This window comes from Platichthys flesus, chromosome 14 (assembly GCF_949316205.1).
Source record: "Platichthys flesus chromosome 14, fPlaFle2.1, whole genome shotgun sequence".
NCBI lineage: Eukaryota > Metazoa > Chordata > Actinopteri > Pleuronectiformes > Pleuronectidae > Platichthys > Platichthys flesus.
The window spans coordinates 13,020,982-13,043,236 of record NC_084958.1 but is presented as its reverse complement, the minus strand read 5'-3'; the positions used below and the strand labels follow the sequence as shown (position 1 = coordinate 13,043,236).

Sequence of the window (22,255 nt, the reverse complement as noted above, 5' to 3'; positions counted from 1 at the left end):
AAGGTCACAGCTCAAGATGGTCTTCACAAAAATATCTGTTCAAGTACACACACACACACACACACACACACATGGTGTCCATGTTGTCCGCACCATCATGTCTGTTGAGGTATCCCTGGCTCCCTGTGGTGTGTGCATGTCGAAGGCCCCAGTGTTATTGATCCTGATTGGGCCTCACAGGAGGAGATTCCGGCCTGCCATTGACCCACAGTTCTCCGTGTTTCCACCCGACTCTCAGATCATCAGAGGCAGCTGCCTCCTCCTCCTCCTCCTGCCGGCCGGGCCCTGCTTGCGTGAGGTTTCTGATTGTCAGATGGAAAAGGTGGAGGGGGGGGAAAAGGGAAAAATGAACTTACTACAGGTTTTTGGCGAAATCACTAACAGGTCTAGTTTGACTAGGCCGCACTGACATTTTTCTGGCTTGGTGACTGTCAAAACATCCCCCCCCATGCGTTCATGTGCTCCCTCCTTCTCCTCAGGAAGCCCGTGGCTCACAGGCCGCCCTCCTCTTCAAAGTCAAACTTCTCTGCCATAGGGCCTGTGTTGAATTCTTGCGATGACGACTGCCCAGTAGTTATGAACTCCTCGTACGGGTCCTTTTTCTCCTCTTCGCTGCCCAAGCATTTTAAAAGGGTCGTAGCAAGAACTGAGTAGAAGATCATGACAAACAGGATGTAGAAGTAAGCATTGTCATACGAATCCCTGGAGCTGGAGACAGAGGAGACCAGACCGGTGCTGTTGGAAACAGTCATGTTGGTTTGGCGCCCGTTGTTGTCGACGCCGGTGTCCTCCAAGATCTGCTGACATCTGGAAAGAAGAGAAAGCAGGAGGGTCCGGTTCATGGGTTTCATATCAAAATGGATAGAAGCAGAAAATCTTCACAGAATCAAAGAAGAAATAAGATAGAACAGGGACCAACAGAGAAGGGACTGCAGCTGGAAAGTGTGTTGGAGGCAGGCACTCACCGCTTTAGGAAAGGAACGCTGTGACTCACCCACTTACTCTTGAAGTGACTTGATAACGCGGTAACACCGAGATAAAGCCCATTCCTTTTCAGCCCTATTGGATGCAGCCAGAAAATCATAAGCCCCTTTAGAGAAACATTTGTACAGACTTGTTTGTCATTTTGATCTGCCGGGACGTTCTGGCTCAAAGTATTTTCCAAACCTCCTTTTAACTCTTTTCCCCCCATCGGATTCTTTTTTCTTTTTTCCTGTCTTGTCCTCTTTGTACTTTTTTCCTTCACTTTCAATTCGGGGGTTTGGAAGCGGCAGAGACGCTTGGATTGTTGTCAGCTCCGGTCAAGTAGTCTACTCATTTCAAAGGGTGCTGGGGTCAGAGGTTAAGTTGTCTCCAGTGTGTTGCTGCTTGACTGACACTCCGCTTTAAAGCAGCCCCTTTGGCTTTTTCACTGATTGTGTCTTACAAGTTGAGCACTTGTTAAAAAAAAGAACAGTTTGTTGAGAGTAAAGAAAATAGTGAAATGTGATCTTACTTTGAATGTATCACGTCGGACAAACACAAACTGAGCCTAGACTGGCAAAACAAATGTGATAACACCCAGATACAATCACACAAACAAAAAAAATACACATATTTAGTGTACTTGCAATATTTTCAACCGATTCTGTGAATGACGTCAACAGCTGCATACCTGATCCCTAAACCTCCAGAGGAGCGATAAAAAAAAAAAAATCCACTGCTGATATATGTAACCTTTTGAGGAGTCTGCCAACTGGGTGGACAGTGTTTTCGTTTCTGTTCGGCAGCGAGAGCCAAAACCCCTTTGAACCCTGTACGGTCATGTCAGTGACCGATGTCCCAGTGTGTCTGTGGGCCGCTGTGCTTATATAATTTACAACAGCTCTGCTTTAGTCATTAAGGGGTGTGAAGGAGCCCCCAGGGAGCAGGAATTTGTCCAAAAGGAGTGTTTATAAAAGGGGATATATTTATGATTTAGTGCCGCAGGAGTGTGCATGAGGTGCACGGCTCAGAAAAGTGTAAGTACTGTTGAGATATGGTATGATGTTTAAGACAAGAGAGAAGTACAGAAAGAAGTACAGAAAGAAAGAAAGAAAGAGAGAAAGAAAGAAAGAAAGAAAGAAAGACAGAAAGAAAGAAAGAAAGAAAGATAGAAAGAAAGAAAGAAAGAGAGAAAGAAAGAAAGAAAGAAAGAAAGAAAGAAAGAAAGAAAGAAAGATAGAAAGAAAGAAAGAAAGAGAGAAAGAAAGAAAGAAAGAAAGAAAGAAAGAAAGAAAGAAAGAAAGAAAGAAAGAAAGAAATACTTTCTGTACATTTGGATACAGAAAGTACTCTCTGATATCAATACAAATCAATACAATTCTGGGAGATAAATGTTTTAAATGGCTTTAAACGTGTCAAATGTAAATGTTGTAGGTTTGTGATATACCCTCCATGTGTATAGTTTTTTAATCCTAGAGTGTAAACTGAGGACGTGACCTCAGCCTTCACATTACCCATTAACGACACAAACTCCCAAGGCACAAATCATTTTTAGATACTTTATTATAAATAGTAAATAGTGCTGTACTGTACACAGAACGTCTCACAACAAAATCATTTTTACGCGGTTGTAAATGGAAATTATACAAAAGAAAGAACATGAATAATGGACACTGTATAAGACTCACTTAAGCACTTATAACAAGACACAACATTTGAGCACTAAATAAATAAGAAATGGAACTAGTTCCTGGTGAAAACTAACACATGCAAAAAATAGAAAACAAAACAAAAAACGTCAAACTGAATATTGTATTCACTGGCGCTGGAGATTTTTTTTTTTTTTTTGGCTTGATAACACCACAACTACCATTTTGCACCGCTTGACGATATCCCCTGATTGGTCGATGCACGCAACCCAAAATGAATGACATTGAAAAGAGAGAGCATGTTTTATTGTTTGATGATATAACCAGGGACATTTGATCTGCGTTCATTTACATCACATGAGGTATGAATGTATTGCACTTTCTTTGGGTTGCAGTGGTTTCGCTAGGACTCCGCTCGCACCTTCCTGTGGTCACATTTTCATCTCCTACGACTTTTACAAGCATCGGTGTACGTTTACTATCATTACCCTAAGACATTGTGGTGAAGAGGTCCTCAGGAGACCGTCGCGGCTGAACGCAACACGTTATCGCCATCAGAATCCGACCCTCCACTCCCTATCCAGCTGGCCCCAGAAGCGAAGAGGGGCTCACGGAGTCTGCCTCAGCTTCCACCTCTGCCACTTTTTACAACAACCAAAACACAGAATCTTGAATGTATTTACTTCCCTCTCCCCACCCCTCCTCTTTTCCTCCTTCAGCGTGGACCACGAACCATGCCAGGTCCTCGGAGCGTGACGTTGAAGCATAAGTCAAAGCGAGTGCCAGGTAACAGGAGATGCTGCGCCTTTGGTCCTAATTATTCCAGTCCTACCCCCCCGTCCCTTGCCGTCACTTAACCTCCATCTCAATTGGTTTCCTTCCTCGCTGTAGGAGAAACACTTCAGTCCCTTTTTTTAACCACCCAACGTCTCTCCTGCTGGCTGTCCTCGGGGCTGGGAAGGTTTGGCGAAGGCAGTGAGCATTGGGAGAGGGGGGGCAGTCTCTGGCGATGTATCTCAGACTTGCTCGGGAGAAGCCTCCTGCTCGGACCATGTTGGGGGGCTTCATATAATGAAAGGCACCTGAGGAGGACAAGGAAACACAGATCGGGAGGGTTAGAGAGATTCAGTTTGCTTTCTATTTAGGGGCTTACATCCCCTGATGGAAAAAGGAACATTTTGGACAGAAATATGTGTGAGAGCAGGTCAGAGTCGGTTTGAATGGATAAGTTTGATGTGAAATAAGAAAACTGCTCTTGGAGGACCTGGGCTCTGCTCCACTGATCAGTAACAACTCTGAATTTGACCTCCAGTGGGACACATGGTTCTAATCCTGGCCTGCCAAGGGCCATAATCGCCCCCTGTTAAAGAGCCCCTAACCCTTCCCTTGTACACACACACCTACATGTCTACACTCACATACACACACACACACACTTTTCATCAAACCCACACAACCTATATGCGGGTCCCTCCCAGGCCCGGCTAAATTAATGACATCAAGATGTTGCCACTGATGTCCACATGCGGTGGTGTACCTCAGATCAGCCCCGGACAACAGTAACATGCACCCCTCCCTCCTGTCAAACATGCTCTGGGAAGTGGCTCCTTTCATTTGGCCGGCGATCTATGTTACGCAGGGGTCATTACATGGCTAGCTGAGGTAGACCGAGGGTTTGATGGGGCGAGCTCATCATACGGGGGTCACGAAAGGACAGAGGGAGAATGCGTGCGCTGGGCTGTACGACCTGGACGTGCCTCTGCATCGAGCCACGTGGATAGCCCGGTGATGGTAATGTAAACTGAGGCAACCCGCCAGCTAGCGCTCTTTAACGTACATGTAATTTCAGCACAGCCCCTGGGTGATTTGAGACGCTCGCTCATCAGAGCCGTCCGCGCAATTAACCCGGGTTGTGAGTCAGAGAATTGAGCCTAAGTAGCTAAACCAGCGGAGGGGTCACAAGAGGACATGGCCGCCAATCAATTATACACAATTTGCATTCAATTCTAGGAAAGGAGAATCCTTAAACAAGCGGTATGAACAGGGTATTTCAAACGCACCTTGCTCTGACTGTACTGTCCGTACTGGTAGGATGGATGGTGGTCCACGGCGTAGGCGGGGGAGCCGTAGGACGGTGTGCAGTAAGACTGGGTGCTGGGAAGGCTGGGCATGCTGGTCAGGCCAGGTAGAGTGTCCAGGCGCTGGGAGCCGTGACAGCTGGCGGCCATGCCTCCGTTGGGCTCCAGGCCTCCGGTCAGCGGGGAGAGGGCGAAGTCGCTCTGGGACTGGTGTGGCACTCCACCTGGATTCAACAGGCCCATCACCTGAGGGGGGGAAATGCAGAGAAATGGATGATTAATATTGAATTGAATTTTAATAAATGAAAATTCAAATAAAATATAACTCAGAGTAAATTTGTTAATGTAAAAACCCCAAAATGTAAGGCTGCATGACTCGCTCAGAAATACATCTGCCCTGGCTTCCCTCACACGTGTTTTCTCTTCTCTCCGCTCCACTGATTCTGTTTTCTGTGATTCTGTTTTATTTTACCTTGCTGTGACACCTTTATCATGTTTTACAACTGGAATAGACGGAAAATATCTTTTGTGTGAATGCAATGTGTTGGAAGTAGAATATAAAAAGATTTGTATGTAGAGAAAGGTTCTTTTCATAATGTCTCTCTCTTCTAATTTCTGTTATTGCCCCAAATTCACCGTGTCCTTGAGGCCAGGGTAAAGAGGCCAAAGGGCCAAAGGGTACGTGGGAATGAGAGGCAAGGTGTGTTTGTGTATGTGACAGAGCGCTACTGCTCCAATGTGTGGAATCGTGTGTGTAACAGTGTGTGTGCGTGTGTGTGTGTGTGTGTGTTTGATGTGTAGTAGGCACTTTTTGCTCTGAAGTCAGGGGTGTAGGGGTATCAGTGATACATCGTGAACAGCTGCACGTAGGTTTGCGTGAGAAGCAAAGTCATGAAAGTGTCTCAAACGTGAAGGTAGAGAGAGAATTACAGTCCATGTGAGAGAAAATAAAGATAAAGTCGAAATAACAAAATAACCCGGAGAGAAAAGTTAAAAAAAGAAGAAACGGGTGAAGAATAAATAACACTGAGTAATGTGAAAACAAGGATTTCACACACACACACACACACACACACACACACACACACACATTCACAGCCATGTAACCTCAGGTGCCTTTTCAGTGTGTAATTTATAGTGTGTATGATCTGCCCTCACATATTTGACAAACAGCAAAGTGCCCCGACAATAAATCACTCTTGTTGATGCAGGGAATGTGCGCACGGCCTCGTGCACTGTCTGTTATAACTATTTGAATATTTCTTCTATCAAATATATATTATCTTAATTTGTATACATGCAGGTGCATAGATTCCCTAGGATACACATTGAATCTGCACCAGGCTTCAGAAAAAGACATTACAAACTAAATTAATAAATTATTCAATTTATTGATGTTTATCCTCACAAAATGAAACATGCATGAGTCTGTTTCTGTGTGTTTGTATGAAAGCAAACATATGTTTGAGTGGCATGTGCCCATGTGCACGTTTGTGCCTTCGTGTGTGCGTCTGATCAACAAGCCCCTTGCGTTCATGTCCACAACTGAAACAGCAGCAGTTTCCCCCAACGCTGTGTCTGTTTTGAGGTTGTTCCGCGGATTAGGTCTCAGGGGGGTGCAAATCCCGACCGCTCGCTTCCTTGGTGAGAAAGGATTGCCTTGGTATGCACCACATCAGCAGTGAGACGCCCGAGACACTCGGCACCACGGGGGAAACCACCGGCCCGACCGCTGTTTGCAAAAGTGGAGCTAACTGCTCAGACAAGAATATCGCCTATCTAAAGTAAACCTTATCCATATCAAAACTCCACCACGCTCTAATGTGACCATATCTGGAGTGAAATGAGCCCCTGCATCTCCAGAAGAGCAGATAGGGTAGAGGAGCTTTTATAGACAAATTTGGAGTTCAGATAACAAGACAAGTCCAGTGAGGGTTTAAAACAAAATAAACAAACCTATGTTTGGCAAACTGTGAAGTTCTTCAAGAGCACAGAGGTCTTCACGTATAAACTATCAATATCATACAATTTAATCAATTCTCATTTTAATATCAGGATATTAATTCCACCCTCATCTGTAATAGAGAGAGCCACATTGCAATATACATTCAAACAGCTGCAATGAATATGTGAATTAAAACAAATTAGCCAACAAAGTGAGTCATTTGCATAAATTACACAGTTTGTTACGAGAGGAAAGATTACTTCGTACCAATCAATTAAGACACTGGAACGTTCTGTGATTGCAAATCCAGACGGGGAAAACATTCCGGGCGCGCCGTCCCCTGAGCAAGAAGAGCTGTCCGTTGTGTGAGGAGCTGCCCGTTAAGGTTAATGCTGAAACCATCCATGAGGCCGCGGCACCTTTGGCCTCTTTATTGGAGTTAAAGCCACTCGGTGACCCTGTAGGTATGTGAGCCGCAGCCGTACACTCAGTTACAGGACGGCAGCTACGAGCAGGAATGTGAACGCTTAAACAAACTGAAGAACAACTGATGAGTGAGCGCATTTGAAGCCACCGGGCCGGTAGCTCGCTTTGTTACTTTGTCGCTCTCCCGTCTCCCTATATTTTTTTATATATCCAATACAAATCCTCAAACAAGGATGTATTTAAAAGTAAACATGATGAGTTTTCGAGAAGCAAAACACATATTTTAGTCACTTACTCCAGCTCATATATCAAAGCAGTCAATTATACCTTCAGCCACAATGGTGCCACCCTCTCCTCTCTGACCGTGCATCCACAGCCACAACAAAGCTCCTCGCTCTTTTTTTCCAACATATATACATCCTCAGGCATTCAAACAGTTACAAATCTGCCCGAGGCAGTTTTTTTATCGGTGACTAACAGCAGTCTGAGATTCTCTCTCATGGGAATTAGTACCCAGCATGCATTGCATGTGGGCTGGCCACCCTTTGTGGCGGTTAAAAGCTCGTTTTACGCCTGTTAGTCCATCTTCTGGGCCGGCAGGGAGCCACTGATGGACACTGATGACTGTGTAATCGACCATAATTGTCTTTTCAGTTTTGATTTGTGTCATCATTGGACATCCATACATCTCTCCTCATGTCTGGTCCCCACTGCCTCGCCGGAGACTGACGTGAGCCACATTTCGAATTCATCAAACGACCCGTCAGAATAAACAAAAATGAAAAGCAACCGTGTTTTCCAGCTTAACAAGATTTCATCAATGTCACCCCAATGACACCTCCGAGGTCACACTGAGGAGTGCGTTAGCCGCACATATGGTGAATTTCCAAACCAGCACGGATCACTAAATACCTCCTGCTTCCTGGTTTAATGTGTGTGTGTATCTGTGTGTGTTTATTTGTGCATAGGTCTATATCGATGTAAGCAAATAGATATTATAAGATGTATTTCTGTCGTGTGTATCTTTAACAGATGTAAAGACGAACCTGTGGCGAGAGGCTGTTGCCGATGGTGGAGTTCACGCCGTTGCTGTGGCCCGACGAAGTCACGAAGCTGTCCGAGTATCCTGAGAAGCCGTGACGTCCGGAAGACAGGCAGTACGCCGAGCTGGGATCCTGAGAGCCCGCCGACGAGCTGAGGCCGCTCTGGTGCACGGACGTGGGCGGCAGTGGCTGCGGTCTGTGGACTGTGCCGGGCTGCTCGGAGACTGTGGAGAATCGAAACATTCTAGTTAAAAACCTGTGTTGCTAAAATTTGGAAACATTGCTGCTACTGTTGCTTAAATGTATAAGTTTGTGTGTGTTCACTTGGACGCACTTTGAGCTATGGAAGTAGGAGGGTAAGGGCTGTCGGACAGCTGATAGGACTGCAGGCCTGACATGGCCGACGGAGGGAACCCACTGGGGATGAGGTGGTTGAACGCCATCAGCTGACTGGCTCCAGCTTGCTTCCTCCACCGGGCTCTCCTGTTGCTGAACCACACCTGAGGGGGTGACAAGAGTGTTTTCATTTTACCAAACAGAATAACAACATGCATCTTCTTCTTTATTCACACGTGTGCTTGGTCCGTGTAAGTGGATGCTCACATGTGTGCGTGAGGCTCCTCTGACTACAGGGAGCTGAACTGATAGAGATCTCAGCATCTGGAGCGTGCAGTGAAACCACAGACATTATATCTTTGTGAGCTGCTGCCAGTCACTGGGTTCAGATAATGCCACAGGGCCAGTTCCAGCTGTTAAAGCCTATATTAGCGTACCATCTAAATCAGCCATCTATTTTGAGATCTCCGCGCAGCCCCTTTTTTTTTTTTTGCAGAGTCCGGCCAAAATAAGACGCTGCCCTCGCACACAGTGGGCACAGTGTATCTGTGTTCATCTGTGCCTGTGTGTGCAGCGTGGGGGGAGGCGGGTGCCGGGTCAAGGGTTGCTTGAAAGCGAGGGGGCCATGTCTTATGGTTGTAAGGAATGTGTGGCAACGTCCCCGGGCAATTTAACAGCCACATGACACATATCTGTGACAGATCGACACACTGCACTGCCCTGCCGGGGTGTGTGTGTGGGTGTGTGTTGGGGTGAGGGGGGTGGGGGGGGGGGGGTTGCTTTCAGATTGAGGTCTGAAGAGTGCGTCTGTAAGTGTGTCTAACCTGCACTCGAGCCTCTGTCAGCTTGGCCCGCTGAGCCAGCTCCTCCCGTGTGTAGATGTCGGGGTAGTGTGTGCGCTCGAAGGCCCTCTCCAGCTCCTCCAGCTGCTCCGCCGTGAAGGTGGTCCGACTGCGGCGCTGCTTCCTCTTCAGGGGCAGGCCAGGCTCTGAGTCCACGTCGGAGCCCTCGTCTGAGTGACTGGCTGAAATTGCACAAAACAAACAGACAGACTGTTACTTCAACCATTCAAGGGGAGTCCAACTGAGAAAGACTGAGTGGAGCTACAATAGCCAGAAACCAGACAATAGATTATGCTGAGTTGGACACATGGTACAGAGCCACCTCAGATTGTGTCCCTCTGCTCCCTTAAACTCCTCAGTAGTTCCCGAGGGGATCAAAAGCCAGAAGCTGCTTGAACATGGATTAAAGAGGACCCGATCCCTCCGGGGCGTCGATTTCCCTGGGACTCGGAGTCTCTCCCGGTCTTAGCCACGCTGTGCACTGTGCCTGTAGGGTCCCACAGTGGAGAGTGGGCAGCCTCTTTGCAGGTGCATCTTAATCTGTTTGTTCAGTTGAGGGTAGCGGAGAGCGACTGGGTAACTGGGAGACAGCTATTGGGGCCTAATTCAGCAGAAGAGGGAAGTCAATGAAGGCTTGGGACTAGAAACAGAGGACTATTGCTGCGTTTCAGGGGGAGGTTACCCATCTATTAAATAATGATTAGGCTCCACGGCGTAGCGTGACAGCCTGCTATTGTCCGCCATTAAATGTCTGCGATCCCCCCATCTCTTTCTCCGTCATATACTCACAAACATGCATCTGCTGCTGCTGCTGCGTCTGAGCTGTGGGCTTTCACTCAATAAAAGCAGTCTATGACAATGTGTCAAACACAGATGGACACAGAGGCCGAAAGAGCTGGAATCCACTCCCAAATCCACCCCAGAGAGACCTCTTAGACCCTAACGGAGAGGGGTCACTGCACCTTCTCCTCACTCCCGTCTCCGCAGCAAACACCTAGACACTTGGGGGGAGACTGAACGAGGGCGCCCGAGGCGGCGAGACAGGTGTAAGCAGCAGAAAGGCTTCGGCGGAACACAGAGGCTCGCCTGTTTCCCCCAGACTGCGCATTCTCCCTCTGTAGATTTAAAGATTTAATTAAAAAGTGCCAAGTCAGACATGGCAGGGGGGTAAGAGGGGATCTCCCCCCGCTTGCCTCTGGAGCCTCTGGAGCCGCGGCAGGAAATGTTTGTGCTGGTTGCCGGTGTGTGTTTGACCAGGCATTACACACGGATTTGGTCCCTGGGAATGTTACTGTGGTCCGGATTGCCGGCACACGAGATTATGACGCTGGGGAGACGTCTTTATTAGGTCGGACTCAGGGTGCCACACTGGCATAAAGGCCCATGGCGGGGGAAATGGCTGAAGGCTCGGAAATCCCTCTGGAACATGCGCAGTGAGATTGGGATGTGGTTTATATAAGTTTGGATGTGGACCTCAGACCAGTTGGAGCAGATTTTAGGTTACATCCACACTAGTACGTATTTGTTTGAAAACGCATCAAATCTTGGACAGGGCTGCGTTCACACTACTTCAGAGTTTTGAAGCATCTAAAATGAAGATGTTTGAAAATGCTGTTTGCCCTGTTTCAGTTTGAAAACTCTTTTTTTTAGTGGAGATGGTCCACTTTTGGAAACGATGACGTAAACACTCTCAACCACTTACTGACTGGATCTTTTTCACAGATTTATCAGGCTCCTATCACATGACGTTGTGCTGCTGACCCTGTTAATCGGTTAAATTCTGAGACATGCGATCATTTGAGCGGTTCCTGTTTACACAGGCACGTGCATGCCCAGTGCACGCAAGCAGTCATGTGATAAAAAATAAATGAAAATAAATCTGTTTTGTCTGTGTAACTTAAAGTGTAACTTCCATTAATCAGCACATAACCAAACGCTGTAGGATAAAACTGGGAAGCCAAGTAACAAGTGGTGTCATTGCTATTTTAATGATGGCAGAGACAAGAAAGAAAAAGACAGAGGACCAATGATGGCGTTGAAACGAAAAAGATTCCTGAGGGAGGGAAGGAGAGCTCATAAAACTCCTCCGAGGAGAAAGCTCCCCATTGGCACTGTAACTCATGTTAACTGCAGGGTGGGGGTGGATCTCTCCTCCTTTGCCCCCTTTATTTCTGTCTTTCCCTCTCTTTTTTTTCTTTCTCTCCTTGTGTTTATTATTAGTAACTAGAGAGAAAACACTCCGTCACAGACTCTCCCTTAATGGCAAATGACAGTGTTGCTTTTGTCATCCTCTGGCTCGCGTTTTCTCTTTTGCGCTCTTCCTCCTCTCACTCTTTGTTGTTCTTTTTTTTCTCTTTTTTTAGAAATGATATGGCCGGGCCTTTGTATCTGCAGCAGGGAAAAGCCTGTGGCAGGGCCAGGACTCTATTGGGCGAATTACCACGCTCCATCTGTAGGAGCCATCAGGGACGCCCGGGCCCGCATTCAGGGGCCTGTCACCTGCCCAGCAGGGGAGTGGGAGGGGGGCTGTAGGGGGAGATGGGGGCTGCAAGGCCAGGGGATGAGTGGGGGAATGAAGGATGGGAGGGAGAAAGGGGGGGGGCACAAAGGGGTCCGGAGAAGGGCTACTGGGGGATGTGGAGGGGCACAGCAGGGGAGCACCCCTTCGTCCCCTCCCTCCACGGCCTGAGGGGCACAAAGTTGGGGGATGGTGGGGTTGAGGGGGTTGACATGAGTAGGAGATCGGAGGCTGAAGGCACCTGAAGAAGATGATGGGGAAGGGGTGTGGGGTGCCATGCTATGGAAAACGAGGGGGTGCTGGTCATTCTTAAAAGCGGGAGCTGTCCCCTCCATCTCATGCATTCACTTCTCGCCCCTCTTTCTCTTTGCTCACCCGCCACTGCTGCGTCCACATCTTTGACGTTTTCAAATTGGGGCTCCTACACGCCGACGTGGATCAGTTTTGAGGCACGCTGACGCAGAGGCGAGCTTGTTCCCACACATTCCCCCGCAACCAACGGCAGAAGAGGATAGCAAACACACAAAGGGAGGCCTCGACCTCCTTACTTAAACACCCAAATCAAATTTTACGCTGCAGCTAAAGCACTGGGGAGCTGAAAGTGCTCCATAGCTGCTCACAGTTTGGCTGCGGCTCTGACAAGGATCTTAACAGAAAGATAGGTTATTATCCCTCCAGCGGAAATTGGACCTGTTGCAGAATTATACATAAAACAAAAGTTTAAAAACAAAGTAAGCTGCAGGTTATTAAACTAATAACAAGCTACTTTAGATATTGGAATGGATAGTGGGCCATTTATTCACAAGGAGGTTGTATGTATCACAGTTTGGTCGATAGTGCAGAACTCAACAAGTGAATTCAACAGGTTCCTTTTCACTGATAAAATTCAACAAGTGTATTTGCAGGTGTTTCCGTGTCTGCACACAAACAACACAGACGCTCAGGGAGGAACAGATATACGGCCACAGACGAGTGAGGGAAACAGAACCGTTTATCGATCAAGAGGGGAGACTGACAGGCAGCGAAGATAAACTCCAGAGGGTCACAGATGTGAACCGAGGGAACGTCCACTTCCATTAGCTTCACCTGCAGCTAACAGGCCTCGAACAGCCCCCCCCCCCCCAAAAAAAGAGAAAGAACACAAGTGAGGATTCCAACCGCGAGAATAAAGACTGCTCTTGTTTACGGCAGAGTCTTCAGTGGCCAGCCCTTGCCTTGCCAAGCATTCATCCCCCTCCCACCCGCTCAAGAGATGTTAATACGAAGAGACATGCACATGCGCACATATCTATATATGTGCACACATGTGCATATACATTCAAACATGCAGCTTGAAATGGCAAAAAAAAATAAAAAACGAGGTGGAAAAAGTGACAAAGTGTTGTTTTGTCCTTGAACCGAAATGCTGTCCATTGATTTTAAAGCAAGGAATTAGACGAAGAGAAAAAATAAAGAACTGAAGGGATGGGGGATGAAGAGCGGCAGCGAGAAAGAGACAGAGAAGCCGAGCATATGGGGCAGTTTATAGTCTTGTCTTGGTAGGGGCTGGCTGGCCCTTCCTCCAGAGGCTGTTAATAGAGAAGGTAATTGAGCTGGTGACATGTGTTCCCAACACAAAACAAAGGGGAGAAGAGACAAATGAACTAGTTATTTGCCCAGGGAAGTAGATCTGGCCCTTTCAGGCCACGGAGCACGGTGCGAGTGGGCCACTGAATAAAATAGTGGCACGCCACATAGAGCCAGAGCGAGCAGATGCACTGGAGGAAAAGAATGGTTAACTGACAGCTTATGGGCTCAGCTGGGGTTAACAGTTGAAGGGGGAAAAAATGGGGAGTGAGTGGGCTGCTCACTTGACTTGCTAAAAAGCCCCCAGGAACCCGCAGCTGCCTGGGAAAGGACGGGGAGGGGGTCAGATACAGAGAATGAGAGAGGGAGATGATGATGTGATGGGCAACGAAAAAATGGAGTGAATGAGCGCAGGAGGTTGGCACTTAACGGACAAAGAGCTATAGCTGGCGATATGACGCGGAGAGATGTATCTCTGTCTAATATCGGTGAAGTGACAAAAAGCCACAAAATGGCCCTGCGCAGCTTTTATGTGTGCCCAGTGTGTGGTGGTTATTATTTAGTTCCACCGCGGTGCAGTTAGGTGACAGTTTCACGGTGGCATTTCCACCCTCGGTGCCGGGACAAAGCTGCAGCACAGGGCCCACGCAGGGCTGCAGCAACAGGCCAGTCTGCCGCACGTTCCACTCGAACGGAGACTAACCAGCTCAGTCCAGCCTCGTTACGGCCACGCCGACAACCCGACCACGCTCCTCATTCAGGAGTCTACACTGTAAGACAAGGGTTCATGTCTCGTCCACATCGTTTCCTTCGTGTGACGTCACGTCTGTCAGCTCTCGTCTTTTCTAAAAACATTATCATAACCTCCTGTTCCTGGGGCCTGATAGTTTTAACAGTGAAGTGACCCCAGGTTAGCCCCCTGACCTTTTCACAGCTACCGCACGGCGCTGCAGTGAAAACGGCCTCACCGCTGACCCCCCCCCCCCCCCCCCCCCAACAAAAACTTCACAGACGCTCAACAGAGAGAGAAACCGTCATTACATTCCATGCCTCTTTTTTTGTTACCCTACCTACTACACTCGTAAGATGGGTCTTGCATTGGTTTTAATGAGCTTTGCACATTTGTGGACATTTTCAACGTCAACTGCTAGGAAAGCTGCTGTTTGGACTAAAGTATATAAATGATGTAACTCTGAACACTTATATATATTTTTTTAAATCTTTATGTTTTAAAGATCTGCTCTTTTTTTAAGTGGATTTCTTTGTTCTGATAGGGGAAAAAAGACATTAATCAAAACAGCCACAGAGTTGTGCTGGCATGTCCATAATGTGCAATGTGCTGGATGAAACAGCTCCACAAAAACTGAGGCTAAACAAAGTTAAGTGATTGACAACGCTGTCTGGCTTTACTCAATTAACTATCCCATTGTGCCTCTCTTTGCAGAGTCCCCTCGCCCCCGACCCTTTTCTCTTCCCACTCCTTTATCCTCCCCATCACAGAGTTTTGCTTGGCTAATACTTCCAAGGAAATAGAGAGCTCTTTTTCTGCTGGGGCTCCTCTCCTTGACCTTCCATTGCTCGGCACTTCTCTTTCAGTCACTTCACGGTGTCTCTGGGGTTAGTGGGGAGAATGTGGAGAGTACATCAGCGCCAAGGGGCCGGCTCGGGGCAGGACCCCGGCCCATTACTTCAAAGTTGGCCTGCATTCATTAATTGTCCTTTGAATTAATATTGGAGGATCACAATGTGGGTGCCAACAGAGAAAGAGGCTTTAATGAAGCATAGAGTCGGCATTCAGTTGCAGATCAGCTAGTGTGTTTTTTTTTTCTTTTCTTGAGAAAGACAGAGCCTTGAGAATCATGTCGACACTGAGTATTTATACTTTAGAAACATCTATCTGTCTATCTGTCTATCTATCCATCTATCACTCTAGCTATCTAGCTATCTAGCAATCTATCTATCCATCTATATAACATCACAACCTAACAAATACATTTTGAATGCGGGTTTGTTTTCTCGAGTAGTCCACTGAGCTAAACCCGCATTATAAACATTATTAACAGGAAAACCCAGAATATAAATTTCTCCTGAGAGGAAAATGGAAGTGTGTCTGTGGCAGACATTCCTCCGGTTGGATGGAGGCCTTCTGTCTCCTGTAACCAGCCTCGTCTAACCCTCCAATCTTTCACTTATTCACCGTGGAAATGCAGGGACCCCTAACAAGCCAGAATCAGCGTCTACCTCTGTTTACAGCTGCGGGTTATTGCAATGCTGCTCTGTTGCTTCCCCCTCTCCCCCCTCCCCCCTGTGTGTGTGTGTGTGTGTGTGTGTGTGAGAGAGGGAAAAAAGTGTCTGTTTATATTCATATTTGTCTCATGAGAGCAGAAGTTAGGAAAACATCAAATCAGATTAGATGGCTCAGATGTGGTGCAAATTCGCTAACAAAGTTCACAGTCTGAGCGTGGATTAAAGAAACATTCAGACTGCCTCAGAACATCGTACAGTCCAACGGCGCAGATATGATCTTTCTGCTCCGAATATTCCTCTCGCTAAATCCACGCAAAAAAGTCACGGGGAGCCACTCACCCAGTTTATTTACACAAACAAAGTCCCACTCAGCTCCGGCGACAAAAGCTGCTAAATCTTTCATGTTTTGTCAGCACTTGATTCCTCCTGTCCCTCTGGCTATTTGCCTGCCTCCGGACAATGGGGGCAGGAGAATGGCAGCAGATTGTTGGAATGCACCTCAATGAAACCAATTATTACATGTTGACTGCGTTCACCATGGCAGATTTGAAAGAACTGGGCTCATTCAATTTGGCACCGCAGGATTCCCTTTAAAGAAAAGTTATCCCTTTGACTGTTTGTATTTCTGAGCTTTCTTCTCCCCCCCCCCCTCTCCCTTTCACCCCCACTGCCATAAATTGATCCTGTGAGAGTGGCTACTCCTCTTTTATGACTTTGGTTACTTTAATTAGTTAAATGAGGCCAAAGTGCTAACAGTAATAAATAGATTTAAGGATGCTATCAATTAATTCAACCGCTCGCGGAAAAAGAAAACAAATTACTTGACACCACTGGTTTAAAATCATACACCAAAGTTACACTGAGGTGGATGCACTCCTGCTCAATGACCGAATGGGAAAAAACTTAAATGACACAGAGGATTCTCTCACACATAGCTCAGCCGTGCCTGCTTTTTAGGCTCTGTACACGGGCGTGAATTCACTCCACACAGCTCAACAGTTGAGGAGATGCAAGAACTCTGCATCAGCCTCATCCCCAAGCAGCAAGCACCCTTTTCCCACAATATTCCAGCCCACTTGCCATGCAGACCTGGGGCTGCCCAGTATACTTTATCCCACAAACCTCAGCAAGTCCCTTTTCCCAGACAAATAAATCTAAATGAGTCAGCTTTGATCTTAGCACTTAAGGGAAGCCAACAATAGTGGTAGAGGAGAAAGGGGCAGAGAGCAACAGGCCCTCTCCCCGCCGCAACAATAGCCTCTGCAAACACCTACTTAATCAATATTTGGCCAGAAGACACTCTCCCAGTCCCCAAAAACCACGCTTTTCACATTCTAATGAAGTGCCATAAAAGAGGAAAAACAACAACAACTTCCACAAAGAGACACAAGAATGAAATAGTGCTGTTGCGTATATCAGTGAGGGGAAAGTGTCCTCGGAGCTGATTGTCTGCAAGAGGTCATGTTTTTGATGCAAGATTAACTAATGTCATATGTTCTCTTCGAAATAATCAATGTGCCAAAAATGTATGAATTAAAGAAGAACACATTACCATCCTTGCATCATTTCTGTGAGTTGTATTGAACACACTTCTTTAATCTTGAAAAAAAAAATTAACTGGCAACAATGCTAATTAAATTCATTTAACAGCAGGGATCCAAATGAATTGATCCCGTTTATTGATCAGACAGGTTATTTACAATTCTAAGCCTCTAAAATGATTTATTTGTTTTGTGCATGTATAGAGGAGCTGCAGCAGTGTTTAGGGATGTGTCTCGCCGCGGGGAGAGGGAGAGGGAAGTGGCCACAGATACTGGATGAATGTGTGCGCCCTGGGCGGAAAGGAAAGGGGCGGACTCTGCCCGAGATGAAAGTGGAGAGAAATAAAAGGTTTGGGATTTAATCTAGTGGAGAGAGGGGTTTCCCCTGCGCTCACTGACTGAAGGCGTCGTGCTCACTGCTCAAAGACTGTGTCAAAAAAACAAAAAAAGGCTCCGTGCGCAAAGGCAACGGTACCGTTCAATTTGATTACGCAAAGAGGCCTGATGTGAATTTAACACATATTGCGCAAACATCGTGCACTTCAAGCTGTTGCCAGATGTGTTAACTTAATGTTTATATTGTTTTTTCTGCAGAACTAAAGTTATCATCTATAATAGACTAAAACCAAAACCCAAATAAAACCGCAGCAGTGAAAAAACACTGAATAAATCAGTGCGTAAAGACGCGATATTGCAATAACATTACGACCATTTCTTGATGAGTGTTCATCAATAATTAACTATATATTTCATTGTGGCCCCAACAGCAACACTCTTCAGTTTCAACATCGTAAATCAACAGGTGTTCAGCAGTTTCCCCCGTTTTCCTTCTCAATACAAACTGTAAACATGTGCAGAAAGCGCACAGACTGGCACTTTTTTTTGGGAGCATTCTATAAACCAAGTGGCACCGAGGCCTTTTGGTTGTCCCTGAATAATTCATCGCTCATTGCGGGTTCATAATGTCTTCTCCGGGCCCTTTGTCTGCGCACTTTTTTCTCCCTTTCTTTTCCTATTTTGAAAGGGCCTGGCGTCTTTTTCTTCACCACTGAGCCGCTCACTGGAGTTTGGCTTTTGTGTGCGTCAAACTGAGGTGTGAGCCTCAATGGACTCTCCCTGCTTTGTCCCCTGAAGTTCATCCCCACGAGTCCGATGGAGTGTGATTAAATAAATAAATAAAAAGTTTCTCAAGCTTGAAAGTTTGACAAATGTTTGATTATCGACTTAAAATAAATCTCTTGACATTTGTTTAATCTATAGGAAACTTAAATTATAGGCAATTAAACCAAAAACGGTGCGCAATTTTACATGCGTAGAAGTTCTATTATTATTATGATTGTTACTATTATTATCATTATTATTATTATTATTATTATTATTATGAAGTTTACTATTTACACCCAACATGTTATTTGCAACTGATGAAAAAACTAACCCAGGAATAAAAACATCTAGAACATTTCACAACCTGAATATTCTTGTTCAGCGCGTTAACAGATGTATTCTGGAGACTGTAAGAGACACACTGCAGCGAGGTAAAAGAAAACACTATGACTGATGAACTCACATCTGTCTCCCAGAATTCCGTCAATGCTGTGTTTTGTGCGCGGTTCGTTTTCCTCCATCTCCCTCTTCACCACCTCCTCATCGTCCTCATCCTCACCGACCCCGCCGAACTTGGAGCGCATGATGCGGCTGATGGCGCTCACTGATAGAACAAGGCAGAAGTTTGGACATGGAGAAGTTAGTGGACACAGTTGATACAAATCAAGCAAAACAAATTTAATTCTCTATCCAAAGCGTAACGTGTCCAGCTAAAAATGTATGATTCAAAAGATAAGAGGGAGCTTTTTCATTTTGTCCCTTTTTTCATTTAAAATATTTCGAAAACAATTCAGTTTTTTAAGTATAATGTTTAAATTGTTCTTCTTGGTGATCACACGTTTGAAACTTTCTCCAACCTGAGGGGACGTTGTTCCTGTCGCAGATTCCTTCTTTCAGTAACTTGTCCCTGATTTCCCAGCTGAACATACCCGGGTTCTCTGACTTGTACTCCTCGATTTTCTTGTCCACCTCTGGAGCAGCGGTTTGCTTTGGTGAGAGGAAGAAGAGAGGAAAAGTTGTTTGAGTTCACTTATTATTATTCCAGGCCCCAATTATCGGCGAGAAAGACACGTTTAATTATTTACTGGCCTTAAGATTTAGTGTGACGATGCAAACGCAACCCAATAATTCACAGTCATTGTGCCACAGAGGCTATAAAGTCAAACTCCATCAACTTTTACGCACTTGCACATATTGTAAAGCATTTTGCCTCAGAGGTCCACTTGAACTACACGACTTTTAACCAGATCTGTTACTTTTTTATAAGCACATAGAATATTCCATTTAATTAAGTTGAAACCTTTTAAATAAAGTCTCCATCTTAATATGGCAACTGCTGCTACATAAACGACATTTTAAGGCATATATTAACTAGGTCATTTTACGGTTTCCAGTCCACCAGTCGTGTCTCTCACCTTTGGCTTGCTGCCTCCGATGGCCCCCGGCCGGATGGAGCCGGTCTCCTGGTACCGGCAGAGGATCTTGGACACGCAGCCGTGGGACACACGCAGCTGCCGGGAGATTACGCACGGCCGAACACCGTGATGGGCCATCTCCACGATCTTATGGCGGATATGGTTGGGGAGAGGTCGGCCGTTTATGAAGACGCCGCCGAGCTGGTTGACCCGACCCTGTCCTAACGGAGTGGAGACTGGAGACATGTGTAGGACGGTTTAGTTGGATGAAATCTCGTAACTTGGATTTCAAATATGGCTCTTGCATTTGTTTTTTAAATAACCCGAATATTATCTCTGCTTACTGTATTTTTTGTTTTGTTCTAATGGTCAGAAGCAACTCACACATTTAATCATTTTTTTAAGTATAATCTAACATGCAAAATAAAGGTGGTTATGGCATCAAATATTTCTAAATAATCACGTCCTCATTCTTACATGCAATACGCTATGTTGACTTTTTAAACATCTGAAATTGTCCTTAAATACAGGGGTCAAAGAAATTAGAAAACAAACGAGAAACTAACTCGGAAAAGATTAAAATAATTATAGAATTATGTACAAATATTCAAATGTGAGATTAGGATGAGTAGTGATAAAAATATATACATTCATATATAGGCCTATACTGGCTATTTGGAAATGGTGCTCATTTGTTTATCAAATTAACATGCATTCAAATTTGAAAGATGTAATGGGGAGTCGATAATAATATATTTGTTTGTGTTTACATCATGTCTGAGGTCAATCTTGACAACATTGTTTAAGTTTTCTAACAGTTAAATTAGCGCTGAAACTTTGAGCAGCAACTGGTGGTGGTGTCTTACCTTCCAGAGAGTATCCTCCCCGCGGGAAGTTCTGGTGAGGACTCGGTCTCATCATCCTCGGTAAACCTCCAGCCAGCGCTGTCATGGCTCCTGACTCTCTGTCAGGTTTCACACTGGAAACAGAACTACCTCTGCTTTTCTTTTCTTTAATCCGACAAAATAACCTTCTGTAAGTTGCAAAATCTCAAAACTTCGCTGAAGACGCGACGCAGCCTCCCTTTTCCTTCGAGTAACAGGTTGTGCCAGACCCGGAGACAGAAAGGGGGAATCCCTCAGAGACGAGTGTATCCGGAGGTGGATGCGCGCTCAGGTGAGAGGTAAGAAGTCAAACGGCAGGTCGCTGACAGTCCTCGAGGCTTGAGTGGGCGCTTTGAGAGGATGGATGGCAGGAAAATATTTTATCTGTGCTCGCTGTCCCCTCTGACTCCGCGCTGCGCCCCATGATTGGCCAAACACCCGGACGTTTGGAGACCACAGGAGCTCTGTGATTGGACAGCAGGAGCTCTCTTCTGTCTGGATTGACCTCACGAGGTCAGTTTGTCGTGTCACAAGCTTCAAACTTTGTGTGCACAACTTTTATCAAAAGCCACAATCACCTGAGGGAAGAAACATCTGATTTGTTATACTTCCTTGTGTCTCCTGAGAAATATGGACGGTTATCTTGATGGTAACCCTAACCCTTGATGGTCTGGATGAGAAGGAAGTTTGATGTCGTGAAACTTGATCAGGAAGGAATAAAGGGACACGTGGATTTTGAGAGCTTACGATGAAACAAAGTCGGATAAAGTTATAAAGTTGTAAAGAATAATTTTTCCAAGCAAAAATATTATTTTGAGCATTGAGAAATTGATGACTAATAATTCCCTGGTATACACACACTCAAACTCTCTCTCACACACACACACCCTCAAACACACACGAACACACACACTAACTTAGTGTTGGTAAAAGAATAATTGAGGCTAATTAATAATTTTAATATCAGCACAATAAAGTGCCTAAGTTGCTGTTGTTAGTACGTGGACGTAGGTCTGTTTATATTTTTACTTGACAATAAGCATCATCATTATCATAACTATTATAATAGAAATTATTATTAGTAATTTAAGAGATTTAAAACAACAAATGAAATGAGTTAAGTGAAACTTATTGATAGAAGGTGTGCATGCAATCAAATAACATGTGGCCGTGTAAAGTTTTTAGCTTATTATTATTATGATTATTGTTATTATAATTATAATTTCAGTCATTGGAGCCCTAGCGGGTTCACTTCCTGTGCTGTCATTCAGTCTATTATCCACACTGTAAAAACGTATTATTATTATTATATATTAGGTCAAATTGACACGCATTATAGTATATAAATGTATATACTATATATATATAATGCTAAAAGTGATGCTAAAAGTGATGCCAGAAGTTAATATTCCATACGAGGATTTTTTTCTGAATCAGAATTGATTCAGGAAGAAAAGTCAAATCGGGAAGCGTCACCTAACTTTCCTCAAACACTGAAACCTTAAGGCAGTTTCTTTCGCCCAGACAATAGAGGAATTCTGGACGTGGAGATGCATAAGGATCTAATTTTTTCTTCCACGAGTTCCGCCGCCTCCTACGCAGAGAGGCAGCGCTGCACGGTCATCCAGCAGTTGCACTAATTCAACAATAGGTGCTGTGCGGACGCGTGGTTGAGCCACACGGCGGTGTAACACATCC

General features: G+C 45.5%; 1 protein-coding gene across 10 annotated transcripts; it reads right to left on the bottom strand.

The window, feature by feature from the left end:
• Positions 1–3,385: 3,385 nt before the first annotated feature.
• Positions 3,386–20,837, bottom strand: LOC133969041 (paired box protein Pax-3-like). 10 transcript variants are annotated; one of them, XM_062405359.1, is made up of 9 exons: positions 20,540–20,837; positions 19,674–19,909; positions 19,116–19,245; positions 18,722–18,862; positions 9,265–9,464; positions 8,437–8,604; positions 8,108–8,317; positions 4,678–4,936; positions 3,386–3,694 (listed from the first exon to the last, which is right to left on the bottom strand). In XM_062405359.1, exons 1-9 carry the CDS (start codon positions 20,622–20,624, stop codon positions 3,462–3,464), a joined length of 1,662 nt encoding a protein of 553 aa, XP_062261343.1. In that variant the 5' UTR covers positions 20,625–20,837; the 3' UTR covers positions 3,386–3,461. The 10 variants fall into 10 exon arrangements, with proteins under 10 accessions (XP_062261343.1, XP_062261342.1, XP_062261349.1 ...); XM_062405358.1 differs by having other exon boundaries at positions 8,108–8,328; positions 8,439–8,604; XM_062405365.1 differs by having other exon boundaries at positions 3,545–3,694; positions 4,673–4,936; positions 8,108–8,348; positions 8,435–8,604.
• Positions 20,838–22,255: the final 1,418 nt, after the last annotated feature.

Coding starts and splice junctions, on each gene's coding strand:
- LOC133969041 (XM_062405358.1), bottom strand. CDS start 20,624: ATGACAGCGCTGGCTGGAGGTTTACCGAGGATGATGAGACCGAGTCCT. Junction 19,246..19,673: donor TCGGAGGCAGCAAGCCAAAG/GTGAGAGACACG, acceptor CTCTCACCAAAG/CAAACCGCTGCTCCAGAGGT. Junction 3,695..4,677: donor GTACGGACAGTACAGTCAGA/GCAAGGTGCGTT, acceptor TGTCCTCCTCAG/GTGCCTTTCATTATATGAAG.